Here is a 19,723-nt window from a genome sequence, read left to right as displayed (position 1 = left end):
GACAGGCACAGCAGTTCCCAAACCCTTCTGGATACTGAGCCTCCAACCCCACAGGCTGGCAGCAGGCTTGCATCAGGATAACATTTGGATTCCTGCAGTGTGCAATCAGTCCAGGCAGAGAAAATAAAGTATCTCTTCTTGTTTCTTCCCCCACCCCCCCTTCCTACGCTTATCACAGAGGTGGAAGAAAAGAAGCGTCACTCAGGAGGAGGGGGATGCACACATTACAGTGGGGTGGAAGGTCATGGAAATAGCAGGTACGTAATGGGGAAGACAACTGGCTCTTAGAAGGAGACGTGAGCCAACGTGACTGTAAACATGACACAGGCAGGAGGAGGCAGGGCAGGAACAGACACTTTAAAAGCTCTTCTCCCAGCACTCCCACTTTGTTCACAGTAACGTGAAAAAATAAAAAGGGCTTTGCAAACATATTACGTGAGAAGGCACTGACAGCCACAGATGCTGCTAACAGGGCTGCTGTGTTCGAGCCGACCCAGGCAGGGAAACACAGTATATGAGAATCATTTCCATCTCAGATCTCCAGTTAAAGGCACAGATATAGGCATAACTTCCCCAGAGGGAAGCACATGGGTTCCTGCTACCCAAACATGACCTTTCACCACTGATGCTGATGATTTATTTAGTGGGACGCATTTCTTCTTGGTGCTGCTAAGGGTCAAAGAGCAACTTCCCCCATATCCTTGAACCATGACCTCAAGTACATTTTACTTTTCTTTTTTTTTTGCTTGCAGACAATCACTCAAGCTTCATTTCTGCTCCTCAGCAGGACCTGGAGGTCCCAGCCCAACCTTATAGCAAAGCACACGAGCCCAGAGAGTCAGCAGCAAAGAGAAGATCACTGCACACAAAGAATACCGACATTGTGTGCTGCTGGCTCACTCACAGCCTGCAGCAGCTGGGACCCGAGAGCCTGTGCTGTGTGTGCCAGGCTGGGGCTCACTGGGGACAGCAGCTGGTGTGGGACAGCCCTCCTGCACCACTCCTCCCTCTGCGGGTACCGCAATGGGATGGAGAGAGGCTGATGTGTTTCACTCTGCTCTGCAGGAGGAGGAATCAGGATGCATGATGCCACCAGGGCCACCCCCCAGCACCACATTTGAGTTGCCTGGTGGCCAGCACACCTACCCAAAGCCCCACTGCTGGCCACCAACTCCAGGCCACCATCCAGACACCGCTATTCCCAACTGCAGAGAGGAATCATCACAGAATGGCTTGGGTTGGAAAAGACCTCAAAGATCATCTAGTTTCAGCTCCCATGCTGCAGGCAGGGTTGCAACCCCCTAGATCAGTCACTATATAAGGTTGCCCAGTAGAAGAAAACAGCTGTTCTACATTGCAGTAATTCACTCCATAGGTTTCCTGCAGAGAAACACATCTGAGTTCAACCAGGACTTGGAGCTCCCATGAACTGGCTCAGCAAGGCAGAGGGAGGTGAGGGCAGGACCTCTCCCAGCATCCCCACCCCAAGAGCACACCACTGCCCTGCCCAGCAATCCAATACAATCATCACCCCTGCTTCCCATATTCTGGGCTACAAGGGCATCGGTTTCCTGACCACAATGACCCAACACTGAGCCAAAGAAGCCACCCCAAGTGAGGGGCAACCCATAGACTCCTGAACTCCCACACCTGCTGACCAACAGCTTCTGCCCAAGGCAGCTTGAAGCTGGGTAGCTTTATGTTTTTTTAACATCTTTTCCCTATCTCCCCTTTGAACAATTCTGTAGTTGCTATGGAAATGGTCTCATCAGCATGGGTGGAACGTAGCAGTGCCAGCCAGAACTCCCTGTGGTTCCCAGTTGACACCAGTGCCCAGGAACTGGTTGTACTGGAGGTTATTCCAAGCTGCACAAGGAATGCCCTGACCTTAAAGTCACGATTGGTACTGATGGCTGATTGAGACTCATCTGGGAATCAGGGTAGGGACCTGCAAATCACCCAGGGATAAGCCAGGATTAAAAAAAAATAATAATAAATCAAGACACTCACACTTGCTAAGGGTTATAAACAGCAACAAGGTGCAGCCTCCCCAACAGCATCTCGCTGTAGGCAGGGAGATAAGCACAGACAGGGCAACAGGAGAAAAGGCAAGTTTTGTCTCGGGTGCTGTGCCTTCAGGGAGGTACTGCCACATCCCTACCTCAAAAACCACGCATGAAGCTTGTTTCACAGCATCTCTATTCACTTGGCTGTGAGCAGGCTGCAGATGTTGAGCCGGGTGTTTCCCCAAGCATCCATCTCCTGGAGCAGGGTTTTTCCTACGTTCACATTGATACTGCACCCACCTCACATCTCCATCCTCCTGCATCAGCCCTACAAGCAGCCTCAGAGCCTGTCACACAGCACATCCCCCCCCCCCCCCCCCCCCCCCCTTGCCTCAGTCCTGCAGCACATGGCCAGTGCCATCACAGCACTGAGATGCACTATGGCACATTCATGGGGTGATATGTGCTGGGCTGAGTTCAGCACGGAGCTGCCAGATCCTGCTTGTCCTTTGGGCACAAGTCCCAATTAAGGTCCTAATTAAACAATTTACATCATCAAACTTCAAGGAGCACATTGACATCGGGAGCTGCGTGCATCTTCAACCTTGCCAGACCCTATGTGCTCTCCCAGAAGAACACACTGCACACAGGAGAGAAGGAAGGGCTGAGCTGTTACTAAGCCTCTCGCCCTTGGTCAGAGATGCTGTAAACAGGAGCCAATGCTCCAGTGACATACACTGTCATTTCTGGCCTAGATTTAATAAATTCAAGACCTAAAGCACAAAGCAGCAGACAAAGCACTTCCCATCCTGATCATCTTAGTGCACACCACAACCGCTTTGCTCCCTGCTCCCAGAAATGTCATTGCACCAGTCCAGAACATTTTGCTCCACGGTTTTGGCAAGAAGTACCATGCAAACTTGCTTGCAAAGCAAAGATGACATCTGCAAATCACTAAGGTTGGAAAAGACCACTGAGATCAACCCCCACCCCCACCATGCCCACATCCCTCAGTGCCACATTCCCATGGTTCTTGAACACCTCCAGGAACAATAACCCCACCACCTCTGCAAGCAGCCTGTGCCACTCCATCACTGCTATATCTGAGAAGAGATTTCACCTGATATCCAACCTGGTTCCTGGTCCACACATGGCCAGGCTTAACAAACATAGGGAGCTGCAGTCCTCTTATTGCATCACATCACTGCAATGTTGATCTCATGATGCTACATCTCATCACTGTCCTTATCCCAGCACACAGCCCCACATCCCTAAAGAGGCAGGTGACCACACTGACCCTGCTCCCACAGACCCATACACCATTCCATCACTCAAAAAAAAGCCGAAGCACACACAGAGCAAACAACTCATCCATCATCCAACAGCCCACCTTCACATGCCACTCTCCCAGCACTCACTCTTCCATCACCCTTATCCTGTCCCAACAACAACCTCAACAGCATCTCCTCTGGCAACACCGGGTCAGCCCCAAAGCTCATAATATCTATCCATTGGAAAAGCAATATATCAGGGTTGGTTTCTTGGGCAGCCAGAGTCCCCACTGTGCCCATCCCAGCTGCACCTTGAGACACCAGCAGCACTCAGGACCCGCACACAGCACAGTGATGCCTCAACACCAGACTGCCCTCCCCAAGCCAATACGGCAAATAAGATTACAACAAATATAAACTAATGATACAGCTGTCAAGGCAGATTAGACTGCACAGTGTAAAAAATTGCAGGGCTGTTTAGTCACAACAATATAAGATTAATTTATCAATACAGCTTATGCGGCGCTGGAGAGATAGCAAATTGAGTAAGTGAATCTTTTCCACACCTTGTGGGGAGAGGGAGCTCCTGACCTACTGGGTGCAAAGGTCCAGATGCCCATGAGGATGCATGGGATGGGAACAGCTTGGGCCAGCCACGTGGCTCTTCCATCTCAGGCACAATGATGGGATGCCACACGTGTGTTTATTTACCTGTATATTTTCAACTCTCTGAATTAACATATGCAAAAATATGCAAAGCCAACTCCACCCTTTGGGAGTTACAGCCCTGCCAGGCACAGCTGAGCTCACACACCTGAGACCATCCTTTTAAGGGTGCCCATAAAGCAAGAACGCAGCCAGCAACCCCTCAGGGGATGCTTCCAACTCATTCCCAGCCCAAAAGACACAACGACCCCAGTAAGCCCTTATCATTCCACATCTCCCCCCCACTTTGCCATGCACGGGTTAAATATGTGCAAGTAAATAGCTGCAGCAATAATGAGCCAAAGCTTCGATCTGTGAAGGTGAGAGCACAGCAGCAGCCGCCGATACGAAGGAAGCGCCCGTTTCTATAAATATTGAAATCCGGTAATTATCATCATTAGAACTAGTTGTGATTTATCCGTAGCTCAATCCCAACAAGTAAAAATGGCATTTATTTGCCACAATTAGAACAGCTAAAAATACCTCCTGAACCTTGCCTGGCTTTAAAACAGCCATATCCCATAAGCAGTCTTAGCTTTGGGTGGTGGGAACCAATGCAAGAGGTGAACAAACCCCATGTTACCCCCAAAGGAAGCTGGGGCACTAAATCAAAGTCTAGTCATCTTCCAGAAGCAGTTCCCAGCTCCACAACTCCCTGTGTAACACAACATCCCCTCCAACAAACTGCAAACGTAGAATCTTAAGACCTCCATGATGATGATCTTAGACCAACCGTTGACCCGTCAACTCTGTGCCCACTAAACCACATCCCAGCACGCAGCATCCCTGCAGTATCTTTACATTCGCAGACAGCTACTGAAGAGGCAGCACCTTGATGCCTTACAGCCTATATCACAACCCCAGGCAGGAGGTTCTTCCATCAGATGGCCCCAATCCCCACAAGGCTTTCTCTGGCTGATACCCACAGCCACCACCTGCTCATCCCCAGCAAATATTCACCCCAACCTCCTCCTACAGTGACCTGATCCCCCCCAGCACCCCACTGGCTTTTTTCCCCTCCTTCCCCTTCTCTTTCCACCACTATTTGCTGAGGAACATACAACCCATTCTCCCTCCTTTTGGCAGCATCCTATCCCAGGCAAACCAAACTAATTTTAAGAGCAAGATTTGGCAAGACACTATATCAAATGCTTTACTAAATCCAAATATATTAGGATTTCCACGTTCTGCTCAGCCACTAATTTTGCGATTCCATCAAAAAAAGAAAAAGCAATCAGGTTTGTCTGGCAAGATTTATTCTTCCTAAATCCCTGCTGTTATTGCTCATGCTTTCCTTATCCTCTAGTGCTTCACTTTCTTAATACTGCGGGACTGGAAGTGTTTGCTGGAAATTCATTTCTTGCTATTTCTATGGATTTCTACAATCTGCCTCTGCTCTCCTCCGCTGCCCCCTGCCTTCCCCACCTCTATCAGCATCCCTGTGCTGCTACCATGCATCTGCTCCAGCCTTTCACAAGGTACCACGTGCCAGTGTTAACATATGACAACCAGACTTGGTCATAAGATGCTGGGAGGGGAAAAATAAGCAATGCGGGGGGAAAAAGCACAATTGGCAGCAAGAGAAAGGGCTGAAAGATGTAGTGAGCTGGGTCAGACCCAGGTTCAGTGCAGAGCGTGGCCAAAGGGCTGTGCAATGTATTAGTGCCCAAAGCAGCACCCTCTCACTTTACTCCATGGCATTGCCCTTTACTGTGAATCAGACTGAACTGAGCCACAAACGACCCCTGCAGATACATCCCCAGAAGGACAAATAAGGAAAACAGAGGGTAATCAGCTCTCCCACACCACTTGGCTCAGTGGGGAGCCAAGATGAAGCCTCTAAACCCTGCACGGAGGCCATGCTTTGCCAAAAGCACCATCCTCAGATGCCCCAGTGGCCTCATCCTGCTGCAGCACCAGCCTCAAGCAGCTGGAAAAGAGCTCAGGTGCCTCTGACCACACAGTGATTGCTGCTCCTGCTCATTAGGTGAAAAGCAGCTCTGCTTGCATACACCCAGCTCCCACTCCCCAAGTCCTTGCACACAGCAAGGCTCAGCATTTTGCAAACCAAACAGCACAGCAGCCTGACCCCACAGCTCAGTATTAGTTGTGTGCACCCAGCAGAGCCCTGCAGCTTGTTGGGAGCCAGAGCTCAGCAATGGGGCAGCAGCAGCAGCACCCCAGCAGATGGCTGCTCCCTTAAGGGAACTCTGCTGCTTGCAACTCCTTCAGTGCTCACTGGGGAAAAAAAGAAAACAACATGGGCATGGCAAAGCTGGGTCAGGAGATGACCCTGAGCACTTGAGGGATAACAGATTTTCTTTTCACTCCGGCTGTTTTTACGTCTCAAAAACTAAAGCAGTCCTGGAGGAGCAGCACACTCCAGGAGCCCATCCCTGCAAGCCCCTACCCCCCCTCCGAGGTCAGAGAGCTGCACAGGAGCTCAGGATTTACAGCTGATGGGGACAGAGGATTTACAGGGATGGGGCACTTGAAGAGGACTTGGAGCAAAGCACAGCTGATTTACGGGGTCAGCAGCAATTTACACAGCAGGTAACAGCACTGAGGAGGGCCAGGATTTACAGGCACAAGGGAGAAGTCCTTTTTATTGGTGTTTATTGGGAAATGAGCACCTCCTTCGCTAATTACTGTGACCCAGAGGTACATGGGAGCAGCTGGATCTGCCACGAATCTCCCCCTTGCTCTGGAGGTTACAGACAGGCCAGCACCAGGGATCCTCCCCTTCCAGAGCATCACAGCTTGGTCCCATCACCCTCACGTGAACTGAGGGGCTCAGAGCTCAGTCCCAATGCAGTGATGCTGCTGCTGCCCCCAACCCCATTGCTGCAAGCAGGATGGGTGCAGAGATGCATGGATTACACCTGAGCAGGGGTTCACATCAAGGCATGCTTGTAGCATTAAGAATACACAGAATGATATGGGGAAAGTTTTCTCTGCTCCACCCAATTGTAACATCCTCCCATCAGCACACAACGCTGGGACATACTGGGGACACGCAGGAAGCCAGGAGCCTCCAAGACCAGATTTCCTACACATATTTGACTTAAAATTCAGGAGCAAGCCAAGCCATCCTGCTCCGCTCCTCTCCCCATCAGTCGTACACACCGAAGCCTCTGCAAAAAGTGCAATTGAAACACATCACAGCATTGGGACACAGAGAGAAGATTCACTCAGGTGCTGCACCTTAGGCTCTTTCACCAACCAACTTCCAGATTCTGTTTTGCTCCAGATTCACAGACACCAGACTACAAGCCGAACTTTTGCACAGCACTCACTTCTGCTTCAGCACTGACTTGCTTGCAAGGGGTTGCAGTAGGGCAGGCTCCTCTAGCAGAGGGAGGAGAGCTCAGGACACAAGTGAGCACTGAGCCTTGCCCAAATGATGCCACAGCTGCATCCCCAGCAGGCACACAACATCCCACACCAACTGCTGCCCCCACCCCTCTGCCCCAAAGTTTGACTAACGCTCAGGAGTATCTTTGCTTTTATAAATCTCTGCCTTTTAATGATGGCTTCAAGGCTCAGAGAAAAAAGGCCCATTAAACTCACTGAATAAGTTAATGGGGCAGAGAGAATCCATTTCATAGCCACCCCAGGCTATTTTCCTCTGGAGCTAAAGCCTGAATAAGCAAAAAGGAAAAATTAAAACTGTACAGCGCTTTGCCAATAAATAACCCCCAGTGTAATCTGCTACAGGCAGGCCTCCATTTGCAGTGATAACAGCATGCAGATCAGCTGCAAAACACCACCCCTTGTTGTAGGGACCACCACCTTTTGGTTGCAACTTGCTGCTTGCAAGGAGCCCCCACCTCATGCAGAGAACTTCCAAACCCTGCACTGCAATGGCCCAATACTCCAAGCACACATCCCTGCACGTTTGCATCCCTGCCTCCTTTCCCCCCAGCCCTCCTGGCTGCTCTCCCTCCCCCTCCACCCCCAAGTAGTGCCTTAGGCTCATCCCTCCCCGGCCATAGCTCACACACAGCTGCTCCTCCTTATAACACAACTGCACGTCCCAGAGAGGGATAGGGGGAGGAAAAAAAAATAATGAAAATAAAATCCCTGTTTGTAAATGTTGATCCCGGTAGACACGGCTTGTTTACTATTTAATATTTAAAGATGCTAATTAAGTCTCTGAATAAATAAATCTCTGCTCCCAGTGGCTCTTGGAGCCAGGGAGCCTTCCCAGGGGGCCAAAGCAGCACAAAGCACAACAGGCCAAGCACAGCCCACCCAAGGGCTCCACGTGGGTTATTGGGCCCATATACAGCCTGAAGCAGCAGCACTAAGCTCAGCTCAGACTGGGAATACCAGGGAACACAACTTACTCATACCTAGAGGGGAGCACAAGGACCAGGGTTTCCAAAGCATCCAAGCTCAGCTGCACTGCAGGAGCTTCAGGGAGCCAGACCGAGCCCACAGAACACAAGTAACAGGAAAAGACAAACAACAACAAACACACAACCTCCATTGAGCACGCAGCTCCCAGCACAACTGCTGCCCAACCCAGAGACCAGACAACCACGTAACTTCATACCTGAAAGCTCCAGCAACTCTTCCACAAACCACTCCACAGCCTCTTCCCAGAAGTACCGCTACCACCAGCACCTGCCCCAGCCCATCCCTTTTTAGCCTCCTTAGGCTCTGCCCCCCCCTCCAAATCAGCCCCAGCTGTGTATTGCACAGAGCAATTAACCCCACATGTGCCAGCCCAGCAGAGAACTCTATTGGACAGGTCTCTCCCTGCCCAACCAGCACACCTGCACCCCGTTAAAGCCCTGCACATGCTTCCCAAGCTCACGTTTTGCTCCCAAGGACACTTTTTATCACCAACCTTAACTCAAAGCTGCAGGGTCCTTCCCAAGGCAGCATCAAGCTGTTGTGTTCACACTGACCTGGCTCTGTGCTGCTCCACTCTCCCCACTGCAGAGCCCATCCTGGGACAGCCATTGGAGTGACACTGAGCCACACTGTGCTGATAAAGTCCCAGGGGAGGGATGCTGGGGAGCCAGGAACACACAGCATCCCTGACCCCATATCTTGCTGAAACCTTATAGTTTGTACACATGGTCCTGCATCTGCTGGATCATTCCCATCTTAACGTTTCCTAGTAGGATCCATGTGGGTAGAGCTCCAGGAGGGCCACTTAAGGAACAGCCCAGGTCAGGGCTCCTGTCCCCTGCCATGCTCTTCTCAGCCCCCCAGGGACATGTATTTCTATTTAGCCATGGAGCACAATAGGCTGGGGTGTGTCCTCTGATGGAAGGCAGGTGGGTGAGGCAGAATAGGAAGGGGCAAAAGCAGCTGGGATAGGACTGGGACGGCATCTAGGGGGAACTTGGACAGGCTGTGCCAAATCCAAAGCTTTGGCTAAGCAAGATGTTTTCCTCACCATTTAGGCAGCCTGAAACTGGGAGGAGAGTGGAGGAGATAGCAGGAATGATCCCTAATGCTCCCACGTCTGCTACAGCACAGCACTGTGCAGCAGCTGGAAGAAAGCCTGCTGCATTTACGGTGCTGGCCTCTGCTTTGGATTCCCAAAGGCTACATCACATGGAAACAAGCTAAAAATGCAGTATATTTTCCTAGTGCTGCTCTTCCACGCAAGCAAGGTCCAGAGCTGCTGGTGGGTGTCACACAGAGGGGACAGGACAGGGTCCCCAGCTTCAGAGGAGCAGGAAAGCAAATAGGATGATGTGGTAAGAATAGAGAAGCACAAGCACATAAATACAACCTGCACCACCCCTGGCCTCCCTTTCTCTCTAGCCCCATAGTGACACAAGCTGGCTGCTCAATATCTGCACATGAGCAGAGCAATGATTGCTGTGTAGATCTTCCAAGTGGAGTTTAATCCCCCTTCTTTGAAGTGAAGTAAAGCTCTGAGTAAAATCACAGCTCTAAGCAGTGCCCACCACCCTTTTCCTATCACAGCATCCTTCCGGACCCACAAATCATCATCCCTATTCTGATGCTGGGGGCCTGTTTGCTGTTGCATTTTGGGACCACTGGGTGTCACAGCCTTTCCACCATGCTGGCAGGACGTGCCCATTACCAACAGGGAAGCACCAGGCTGATCTTTGCCCAGCACACCAGAGGGGCAGGTATCACTCTTGGGAGCCACAAATAGAGGATGCTGTGGGGTCATGACCAGTTTCCCACCTTCTGCTCACTCTTCCTCCATCTCACACCACTATATCTTCAGCATATGTCCACGGTTGGGGGAGGGAAAAGGGGGGCACAGCCTCTCCAAGCTTCCAGCCTCCACCTGATTCCTGGAGCAGAGTTAACTGAAAGAGCATTGCACTCAGCCTGCAGGCTGCCAGAGACAGCTCTCAGCTGTGCCCTCTTCCTTCTGCATCCAGGCTTTCCCTGAGGACACCTCTCATGGCTGTTTGATGTCACAGGACTGGCAGCTTTATTCCTTCTATGCCATATCCAGGGACCAGCATATGTCAGCAGTGTGCTGCTGGGAACACTGCTCCATGCCTCAGTTTCCCCATCAGCAAAACAGACAGAGACGTGAACAAACATTATGTGGCTCATTCCCAGCTCAGCTGCTGCCACAGCTCTATGGAAGGATGCTTTGCTGCATCCCCTCACTGCACTCATGGTCAGACCAAGAGGGACCACAGCACAGCAAGCTGCAGAGCTGGGACCTGCCTGGAGGGACGCAGGAGTGGAGGGATGCGGGGATGCTGCAGCTTCACCCGAGCCGTCTCACGCAGCCGCTTGCCCTCTAGCGGCTCAGCCGCCCTCGGAAAGTGGGAGGGGAAAAGCTGATAAGAGCAGAGAGAAGGAGCACGGGGCAGAAACTCAGGTTGCAACAAGCTGCCATCGTGCACGACCTACAGCAAGGTCTGGCTCTGCCCTCCTCGGGCACGCAAAGGATTCCATTGTGCACCCTTTGATGCAGGAGAGCATTTGGGAAAGCTGCTGTCAAACAGCTGCTTCGAAAGCATCTGTGCAACCTGCAGAAGCCCCCACTGCAGGAAGCCCAAAGCTCAAAATTACTGCTATTTCACCGTGCCCCATAAATAACATGCTGAACAGGTGAGCTGCAAGCATTATTAACGCTCACTGTTGAAAGCCTGGTGGGATCAGGAGTTGGTTCACACCCTACTTGATGGGATGCACCAAATCTAAGCAGAATAAATTGCTGGGCACTCCCCCCCACCCTGCCCCCAGCAGCAAGTGCAAAAGGCAGAGTGCTGGGGAGCACTGTGAGCATTGCTGAGTGCAACCTGCAGGGATCCCAAAGGACACCCCATAATGGCCTCCTGGGGAGGGGTTCACAGAAAAAGCCAGATTTAAAACCTCTCTGAGCCCCGAAGAACAGCAAACAGGTCAGCCCTCAGTCTCTGTCCCCCAGTCTTTGTTCCTCCACCAGTGAAATGCCTGTCCTGGAGTATCCACCCTGTGCAGGGAGAGGAGCCAGTAGGCAGAGCTGGCACAGAGCTCCCCAAACCCCACAGGAGGTAAGGGATGGGAAGACGTCCCATGCACCCTGAAACCTGACTGTGTCACCTCAGAACCAGGCCTGAGGCTGAACTCAGCAAGAATGTCCTGGGGTGTCCGAGCAGCACAAAGCTGCCTCTGCCCTGGAGAAACCCTCAGGTGTGGGCACAGAACCCAACAAGCCCAAGTACCAATGCAGGTTTAAATGCTCCAAAACAATAGGGCAACACCTACCACAGACCTGATCCCACAGCACCATGGCAGCCAGGATGAGTGCTCCCAGCTTAAGGCACCTCCAAGACATCAGGACCATCCCAGCCCTCCTCTCCTCATTCCAAGCATCTTCAAATCTTCCTTCCTTCCTTCCAGCCTGGTGCTTTGCCTCCCTCCCCCTCAGGGACCTCGCTTTGGGACAGCCACTCTGCATAAACAAGGGCTGTGCAAAACAAAGCTGTGTTGAATTAGGGCCCTTTTGAATAGATCCTGCAGCAGCCAAAACCTCAGGGACCAGGAGGTGGGAAGAACAATGGGACGGGATGCTTTGGGGACACAGAGCCTTTTGTCTCCAGAGAGCAGCATCACATGGAGCACAGTGGGACTGAAGCAGAGCAATCCCCAACTTGAGCCTTGCTCGTGGCTGTTTGGGTCACCAAAGAGAGTTCTGTTGCTCCCAAGGGTATGCGTGAGTACGTGGGTACCACTGATGCTGAATCCCAGCTCTCACCCCACACTCAGATCTGAAGCAGTTCTCCCACTCCTAGCCTTGCCCAAGGGATGCAGCAGACGCTGCCATGGGCTGCTCTTCTTGTCCCCAGAGGGAGAGCCCCAAATGAGATGCTCGCTTTTGGGTGTGTGAGAAGGACCCCCAACTCCCACATCCATTGGTGCCCTGTGATGACCCATCTCCTCTCAGAAGCACCGATATCCCAAATGGGTCAGTCTGTGGGGTGTATTTCACCCTAAGAAACCCCATCCTCCCCCGAGAGGTTGCATCAGGGAGCGAGGCAGCCAGACCTGGGGACATCTCCCTGCCTAGAAAAGAACCAGGGGTGACAAACGCAGGCCACCACCGCCACCTTCCTGGCAGCATCTCCACAGTGCCATAGCAACAGCTGAGGAGTAGGGAGGCCCAGATGGCAAACTCCTCCATCCGCCCTTCCTTGTGCGCCGTGCCGGAGCGTGCAGGCGCTGCCCACACTGCCAGCAGGGTAACTCCCGGCACGCGGCAGCACAAGTGAGCCCAGCACCCCCATATCCTGCTGGGTGGGGAGTAAACTAGGGGGGAAGCATCCCAGCTGCACACCGTGTGGCATGAGCACAGCCCTGTGGGTCATGCTCTGTCTGGATCTGGAAGGAGCAGCGTGAGGCCGGACGGGAGGTCTGCAGCTGGGCTATATGTCAAGCTCTCGGCTGGGTGGGACCCTCTGCGTCCGGAGCCACATCACTAGGGATGCAATCCAAAAATCAGACATTCCTGGGCTCGCTGGGAAAGGGCAGGGGACGGCAGCCAACCAGCCTCCTCCATCTTCATCTTGTGCTTCGCTGTTAACCTGTCCCTGCCTGGATCTGCTTGAAGGCTGTGCACCACCTGCTCTGCCCCATGGCCCTACGGATCCCAAAGCCATGAGATGTCTGCTAGACATGGGGGGAGGCCCCTACATTGCTACTCAAAACTAAACCACCCAGCCCCAGGATTGCAGTGCAATCTCCCCAAAGGAAGGATAGATGGGAAAACAGAAGCAGCAGCAAAGCAAAAGCAATACAGCACTAAGTGTGAGGTACCTTGCTACGGGCAGCCATGGACTGGGTGCCTCCATCCTTCTTGCTTTGGTGGCACCTTTCTGTAATCCACCACAGACATGCAAAGTAATGCAAAGCTCCCCAGGATCTGCCTGGGAGGGGTGGGGCGGCACACAGTGGTCTCTGCCCTCCACTGATGTGGATATGGAGGCACATGCCAAGGCAGCTCACGGTGTTTTCCCTCGAGGCTTTCCCTGTCCACACTCTCCCAGCAGCCCTTTACCAAGCTGAGCCTGTCATCTGCACATCACTAAGGCCTCACTTGGCCCAGGGTGGTTTAACCACCCTGTGTTCCATCTTCCTGCTGGCCAGAAGAGGATGGAGCAGAGACCACCACCCCTGAGCATGGAGGGTGCTGGACCTGATGTCACCCATACAAGTGCACGGACCTTGGTTCAACCCTGCTCTAAGGGGCTCCTCCTTTACAGGGAAGCAGCCCCATCACCCAACCCATCCCCCTGCTCCCATAGGCACCAGCCTCAGACCATCTCCCCTGGAAGCACAGAGCTCCTGGGTAAAGCCTGCACTCATGTTCTGTCTCAGCCAATAGTGGCATTTTGGGGATCACGCCAGTCCTGCACCCACCTGGTCTCAAACCCAGGGAGGAGGTTGTGGGGCTGGCAGCAGCACAGGGATGCACCCAGCCAAACCTGGCACCTTCTCCTCACCCCCAACACAGAGAAGCTCCTCTCCAAAAAGAAAACACCCAGCATCTCTAGTTGCGGAACCGAGTCTTCTTTCCCCCTCCTTTTTGCAGGCTGCTTATCAGCGTTTTTCGATTTCAAAGCAGCAAAGGCATTTTCTGGGCACAAAGGACCCACGCAGCAACACCTCTCGCAGCAGTTCAGATGTCTGCCTGCCTTTGACAACCCACACTGACGCCTTCCCAGCACCGTCAGCCCAACAACGGGTTAAAACCAAACCACAACAAACAGCGAGCGCAGGGAAAAACACGAGTTCCTCTGACTTCCCCACTCAAAGCAAAACACCCCAACCCCACTGGGGCACTGGGAAGGGAGCTCTGCATTAGTTTTGCCCCATTGCTGCCTTGCTGGGAAGGCGGTGGCACGGCTTGGGAGTGAAAACAGGGCTGGAAATCTGCTTGGACAGAAAAGCTGCTCCGATCATCTTTTACCCAGCAAAGGTGACAAGCGAAAGAAGCACCGCAATTACTCCGTGGCTCTGCTGCAATCGCACCGTGACCAAATGCAACAGACCCGGCAAAGCACCCTCCCTCCACGCAAAAGAATAAATAAATAAGCCTCCATTACTCATGCCAAACCTTGCTGCATTTAACTGCCAGCATAAAGGATTCCACCTCTTCTCCGCTCAACTCCCACTGGCAACTTGCTCTGGGGGCTGCGTTTCCCTAAATGCTCACATTTCAATTAGCATAAGAATAATGAAACGGCTCGGAGTTCATCTCGCTCAGTAAAAAAAACAATGTACTGCAAAATACGGAGCCCAGATTGGAAGCGACGGGGATGGGTTGTTGGGTTTTTTTTATCCACGCACGCAATGAGGCACGGTGTGATGGATTCGGGAGGAGATCTGCTCCTTTCAGACGGGAATAACGTGAGCTTTGTTACTTGGAGTTGGTTTTCCAGATAAACAAGCGTGCAAACAAACGCGAAGTGCCCCAGAGCCGCTCCCAGCGCTCTGCCCCCCCCCCCCCCCCCATCCATCACCACCACGAAGCCCCTCGCAGCGCCGCAGCTGCAGGGTGATAGCGACGGGACTTCGGTGCGGTACCCAAGGATGCGATGCGGTACCCAGGGATGCTGAGCACCGTGTTCTGCTTTTCTTCCCCCTTCCATCCAACCCCAAGCTTTAATAAGGCGAAAAGCACAGATCCCACAGCCACGAGCAGCCTGAGCACGAGAGGCAGCGTTGCTGCGGTGGGTGAAGAAATGACACGCTAATTAGATCCAAAGTCTGGGGGGGGGGGAGGAAAGAGCAAACGGCTCCGAACGCTCTTTCCTTGCCCGATTTGGGTATGTGTGGCCGTGTGTGGCTCTGCCGTGCCGCTCTCCCCCCTCCCTCCGCAGAAGCAAACAGTTAAAGGAAGCAGCAGCTTTAGCATCTTCGCCTGCTGTTCTCTCCCGCTAAGGAATCAAATCCCATTTACTTCATTCCTTTTAAGCCTTGGCCAAACTGTTGCTGGGCTTGGGGGTGGGGGGTGGGGGGGGTTGGTGTTTGGTTCCCCCCCCTCCCCAGGTTGGGATAAGGGGAAAAACCCGATCGTTGTCCTCCGCAGGGAGAGCGGGGCTGGCACGGGGCGAGCGATGGCACAGCGCAGAGGGCAGCGGAGCCCGGCACACGGGAGAGCAGCCCACTTACATGGAAGTGATGTTCCTTGAGATGTCCGTGATATTGATGCTCGTGTTGCCATTGCTGCTGCCTGAATCCTGCCCTTCCAAGAGAGGGAAGAGGTTCCCATCATCCGGCTTCTTGCAATTGATGTCTGTCTTGCTGCAAAGACAATTAGCAGGGCAAGCCAGCACCGAAAGCAGATAGTCTCCCCAAATGCTCCAGAGCAAAAATACCCTCCAGAAAGTGCACTTGGTAGGGCAAAGAGAGACATCCATCTCCGATTGCTGCTTCTAAAAAAGAGGAGGAGGAGGAAAGGGGGGACGGAGGGAGGGGAAGGGGGGGAAAAGGGGGGAAGGAAACAAAGACAGAGGGAGGAAAAAAAAAATAAAAAAAAAAAAAAAGAGGGGAAGGAAAAAAAAAAAACCACACACACAAAACAAAACCTTCAAGCGATCAGATGCAAAAATCCTCCAGCAGATGAAATCATGCTGGCAGCTGGCTCGGTAATCCCGCTAGGGTAGCGGCAGCGGGCGGGGATGCATGCTGGCCCGGCCGCCCGCCGCTCCCCGCAGCCGCTCCGGAGGATCGCGACGGGGAAATAAATAAATAAGAAAAACCGGTGCGAAAGTCACCAAGTCCCACCTACTGGGCAGAATTAAAATTGACACACCTGCAAAAAAAACACAGCGAGGGAAACGGGGAGAGGAGGAGGAGGAGGGGGTGAGCTCCCCCTTCCCATCGCTTTCCCTCCCCCGGGCTGGGCAGCCCTGCTGCAGGGTACAAAAAGGAGGAGGAGGAGGAAGAGGAGGGAGGAAGGCTCGGCAGAGCGAGTCGGGCTCTGTGCTCTCTGCTCTCCGCAATAAAAAGGATTCCCCACCCCCTCCCTCTCCGCCAAAATCAATCCGAGGGAAAGAAGGAGCGAGGGGGGGGGAAGGGGGAAAAACCCACCCCAGCAACGCTGGAGCCGGCGGAGGAAAAGTTGCAGCGGGGGTTAAATTTGTGCCGGGGGAGACAGCTCCGGCTTTCTCCGGCTCTTTGGAGGAGGACGATGCTGCTTTTTGCTTGGGTGTTTCCCACCTCCCCCCCTCTACACACACCCCGCGCCCCACCACCGCAATCCGGACAGAAGAAGGGTGGAGAGGGAAAGAAAGATCGGATGGGACTGAAAGAGAACGAAAGGCTGTGCGGATTACAGCGATTTAAATATATATAAATATATATATATATACATTCTATTTTCTTTAGATCAGACGGCTTTTTTTTTCTTTTTGCGCCTGGAGAGCACCCAGGAAGGACTTTCTAGAAAAGACACAGATGCACACACACACACAGAGATATATATATATATACACACACACACACACACCCCTGCCAGGCACAGCAGGGACACGGTGGGCTGCGGTGGGGTCACTGCTCCGTCCTCCCCCCCCAGCTCTTCCTCCCCCCCCAGCTCTTCCTCCCCTCTCTCCTGCAGCATATTCTGCAATCAGACATGCAAAGGGAGGGGGGGAACAACCAACCCCACACCACAACCCGTTCCTAAAAGAGGAAGGCTGAAGTGTTGAAAAGGCTGAGCTCAGAGCGCCGAAATGGCATCAGGAGAGCAGTGAGCGCGAGCTGAACAGCAGAGCGAATTAAGATGCATGGTGCATTTTTGGCAAGCACAAACCCAAGCAGATCACAGCGCTGCTTAATTTGCTCGGCTTTTCTACAGTGCTTTTCTGCATGCCTTTTTTTTCTTTCTTTCTTTTTTTTTCTTCCTATCCCCTGTAGTTTCACATCTCCTCTGCACGGAGGCATCAGCGCTAAGGGGACGATGCATGGGAGAAGGGGGGGAATTACAGGTGTAGGGCTCTGAATATTTCAAGGGTCTGCTTCCACCAGGCTTTACATTGAGGGAAAAGGCAGATAAATCTCTGCAGGGGCTGAACAGACACCTCCAGGGATTTGCAAGCACAACGTGCCCACCTGTAGCCCTGCTTGAGGAAGCCGGTCCCAGCAGGGCTCATGTACCTGTAACTCCTCATCAGCTTCTATGCACCCACATCACAGGTCTGGAGATGCCAGAACGGGGCACAAGGGTTCGTCTTACTTCCATGGGTGCTTCCAGGGGTGGAATACAACTGTACATTAATCCCTGGGAATCAAAGCGCACAGTGAATAAATACCCAGATTGAAGGCTGGGCTCCTCCTCCAGCCCCATTTCTCAAGGAGAACACCTGGATCTCTGGTGAGCCCCAGATCACAGGTTGTGAAGCAGAGCAGCGTGGGGTGGGGGGGTTACCAGTACCAGAGGAGGAATTGCCTGGTTGTTTTTTTTACTCCCTGCCTCAGTTTCCCAACCCATGGCAGAGATGCCATTCAGTGTCACATCACGGATCACTACAGAGCAGCACTGCCTTTCCATTCCCTCATACATCTCCCAGTATATGGATCTTCTCTGTCCCCTCTACCCTCCTTCCTCATTATACCCAAAACCCAACATCCCATCCAGGTGCTGCACAGCACAGGAGGCCGGGACACCCCACAACCTGCAGAACCAGCACTTGGATGGGAGCAGAGCTGCCTTTATCCTGGAGGTCCCAGCCTTATGGTGCTTGGCATCACACCTGCACATGTGTGAAACCTGTTTAGGGTTCACTTTATCTGCCAGGCTGAGCATCTGTGTCCTCCCCCAGGTGGAAGGAGATGCTCATTGAGGCCACCGCTGCTTCAGATCCCAAAGGAGATGGGATCGTTGGCACTGGGATTGTGCCATCCCTGCCTCCATCCTTCACTCCTGCTCCTGTTGGAAGAGGGAGGCTGGAGCGGGGCGTGAGTGATGGGGCTGTCAGCGCACAGAGATGGTATCTCGAGCGGAGGCCTCGCCGTTATTGCTCTGAGGGATGCTGGCAAATTGCTCTTTCAAGAAGCATCTCCATGAAGGATGAAATCAGCTCCTCCTGCGAGCGCTCTCTCCAGTGGGGCCAGGCTGCAGCACCTTCCCCCTGGGCTTGGAGGCCTCCAGGAGACCGCTCTGCTCTCCAAACCAGCTTCTTTACCTGCATTTCTGTGCTTCCCTATTTCCTTTAGCACCACGCTTCCAGGCTGCCTTTTCCTTGGGGACAACCTGCCAAGGATCCACCCAGGTAAATGCGTTGTCACAGCCACAATGTGCCCCTCAGCTCCTGGAGCAAAAGATCCTTCAGGGCAGAACCATACAGACCCCATAGCCCCATCTGCTCAGTCATCCCCAGCTTTGCTGCCTGATCTCTGTATTGATCCATTCAGTCCCGCACCACCCTGCTGCCTCTTACCAGCACAGCGCTCGCTGGAAATGATGAGCTGATGTTTTTCTGGCCCCCTCTCACCCAGGGTGATGCATAAGGCTGCATGCAGCAGGACTGCTATGCACGTCTTGGTTACACAGATGGCTGGAGTATTGGAGAACCACCACTTCCATGGGGCAGCCTGAAAGACAGCATAAGGACAGTCAGAGAATGGCTTAGCTTGGAGGGGACATTAAAGACCATCTAGTTCCAACCCTCTGTCATGGTCAGGGTTGCCAGGCCCCCATCCAACCTGGCCTAACCAAGACCTGAAAGTACCTAGCAAAGATTATTTGAGCAGAATATTCAAACATTACAGGAGAAAACATTTTCAGTTGAGGACTAAAGAAACAGTGCTGTCACAAAGATAACGAATATTGCTGTGCTTGCATTCATGGCTATAACCTGAACCAGTTTCCCACCTGGGCAGGTCGTGAATTAATGGCCAGGGGAAAAGTGTCGTCACCAATGCAAAATCGTGGAAGAATGGCTGCAGTGGTGAAGGAGGAAATGAAGAAAAGACAGAAATAAAGGTCTTAGAAAGCCCAAGGAATAAGAAGGACAAACCATCACCACGGCTCCTGTGAGCTCACATAACACCGTGGCATCTTTCCAGTGCCACCAAAGCTCCCCTTTGCATCCTCGTGCTGTTCGCCAGAGGAGTCCCAGGGCAGACAGGAGGTGCGGGTGTGCTGCAAGCAGATAAAGAGAATTACGGCCCGGCATTGTTCCGCTAATGGCCTGCCATCAGAGTGTCTCCTGAGTGCCTTTCTACTCAGAGCCAGGGCAGACTTTGGTGTTGAAAGGATGTAAAGCCCCATCCAAGCACCCCCACGCCTCCAGT

At 52.7% G+C, this 19,723-nt stretch overlaps 1 protein-coding gene across 5 annotated transcripts in view; it reads right to left on the bottom strand.

The window, feature by feature from the left end:
- The window catches only part of NTRK3 (neurotrophic receptor tyrosine kinase 3), a 186,154-nt gene extending 169,994 nt beyond the window's left edge, over window positions 1-16,160 (bottom strand). For 3 of the 5 annotated variants that reach the window (XM_015873066.2, XM_015873068.1, XM_032446974.1), the window contains exon 1: window positions 15,599-15,846. In XM_015873066.2, the coding sequence (XP_015728552.1) occupies window positions 15,599-15,846 (248 nt within the window). Of the gene's footprint in view, window positions 1-11,692; window positions 11,718-15,598 lie in introns of those variants that run through there. The other 2 variants (XM_015873065.2, XM_032446973.1) reach the window with 2 other exon arrangements.
- Between the last annotated feature and the right edge of the window lie 3,563 nt (window positions 16,161-19,723).

The sequence above is a fragment of the Coturnix japonica genome, chromosome 10 (assembly GCF_001577835.2).
Source record: "Coturnix japonica isolate 7356 chromosome 10, Coturnix japonica 2.1, whole genome shotgun sequence".
NCBI classification, from domain to species: domain Eukaryota; kingdom Metazoa; phylum Chordata; class Aves; order Galliformes; family Phasianidae; genus Coturnix; species Coturnix japonica.
Note: the sequence above shows the minus strand (reverse complement) of the source record. Positions and strands in the feature narration are given on the sequence as shown.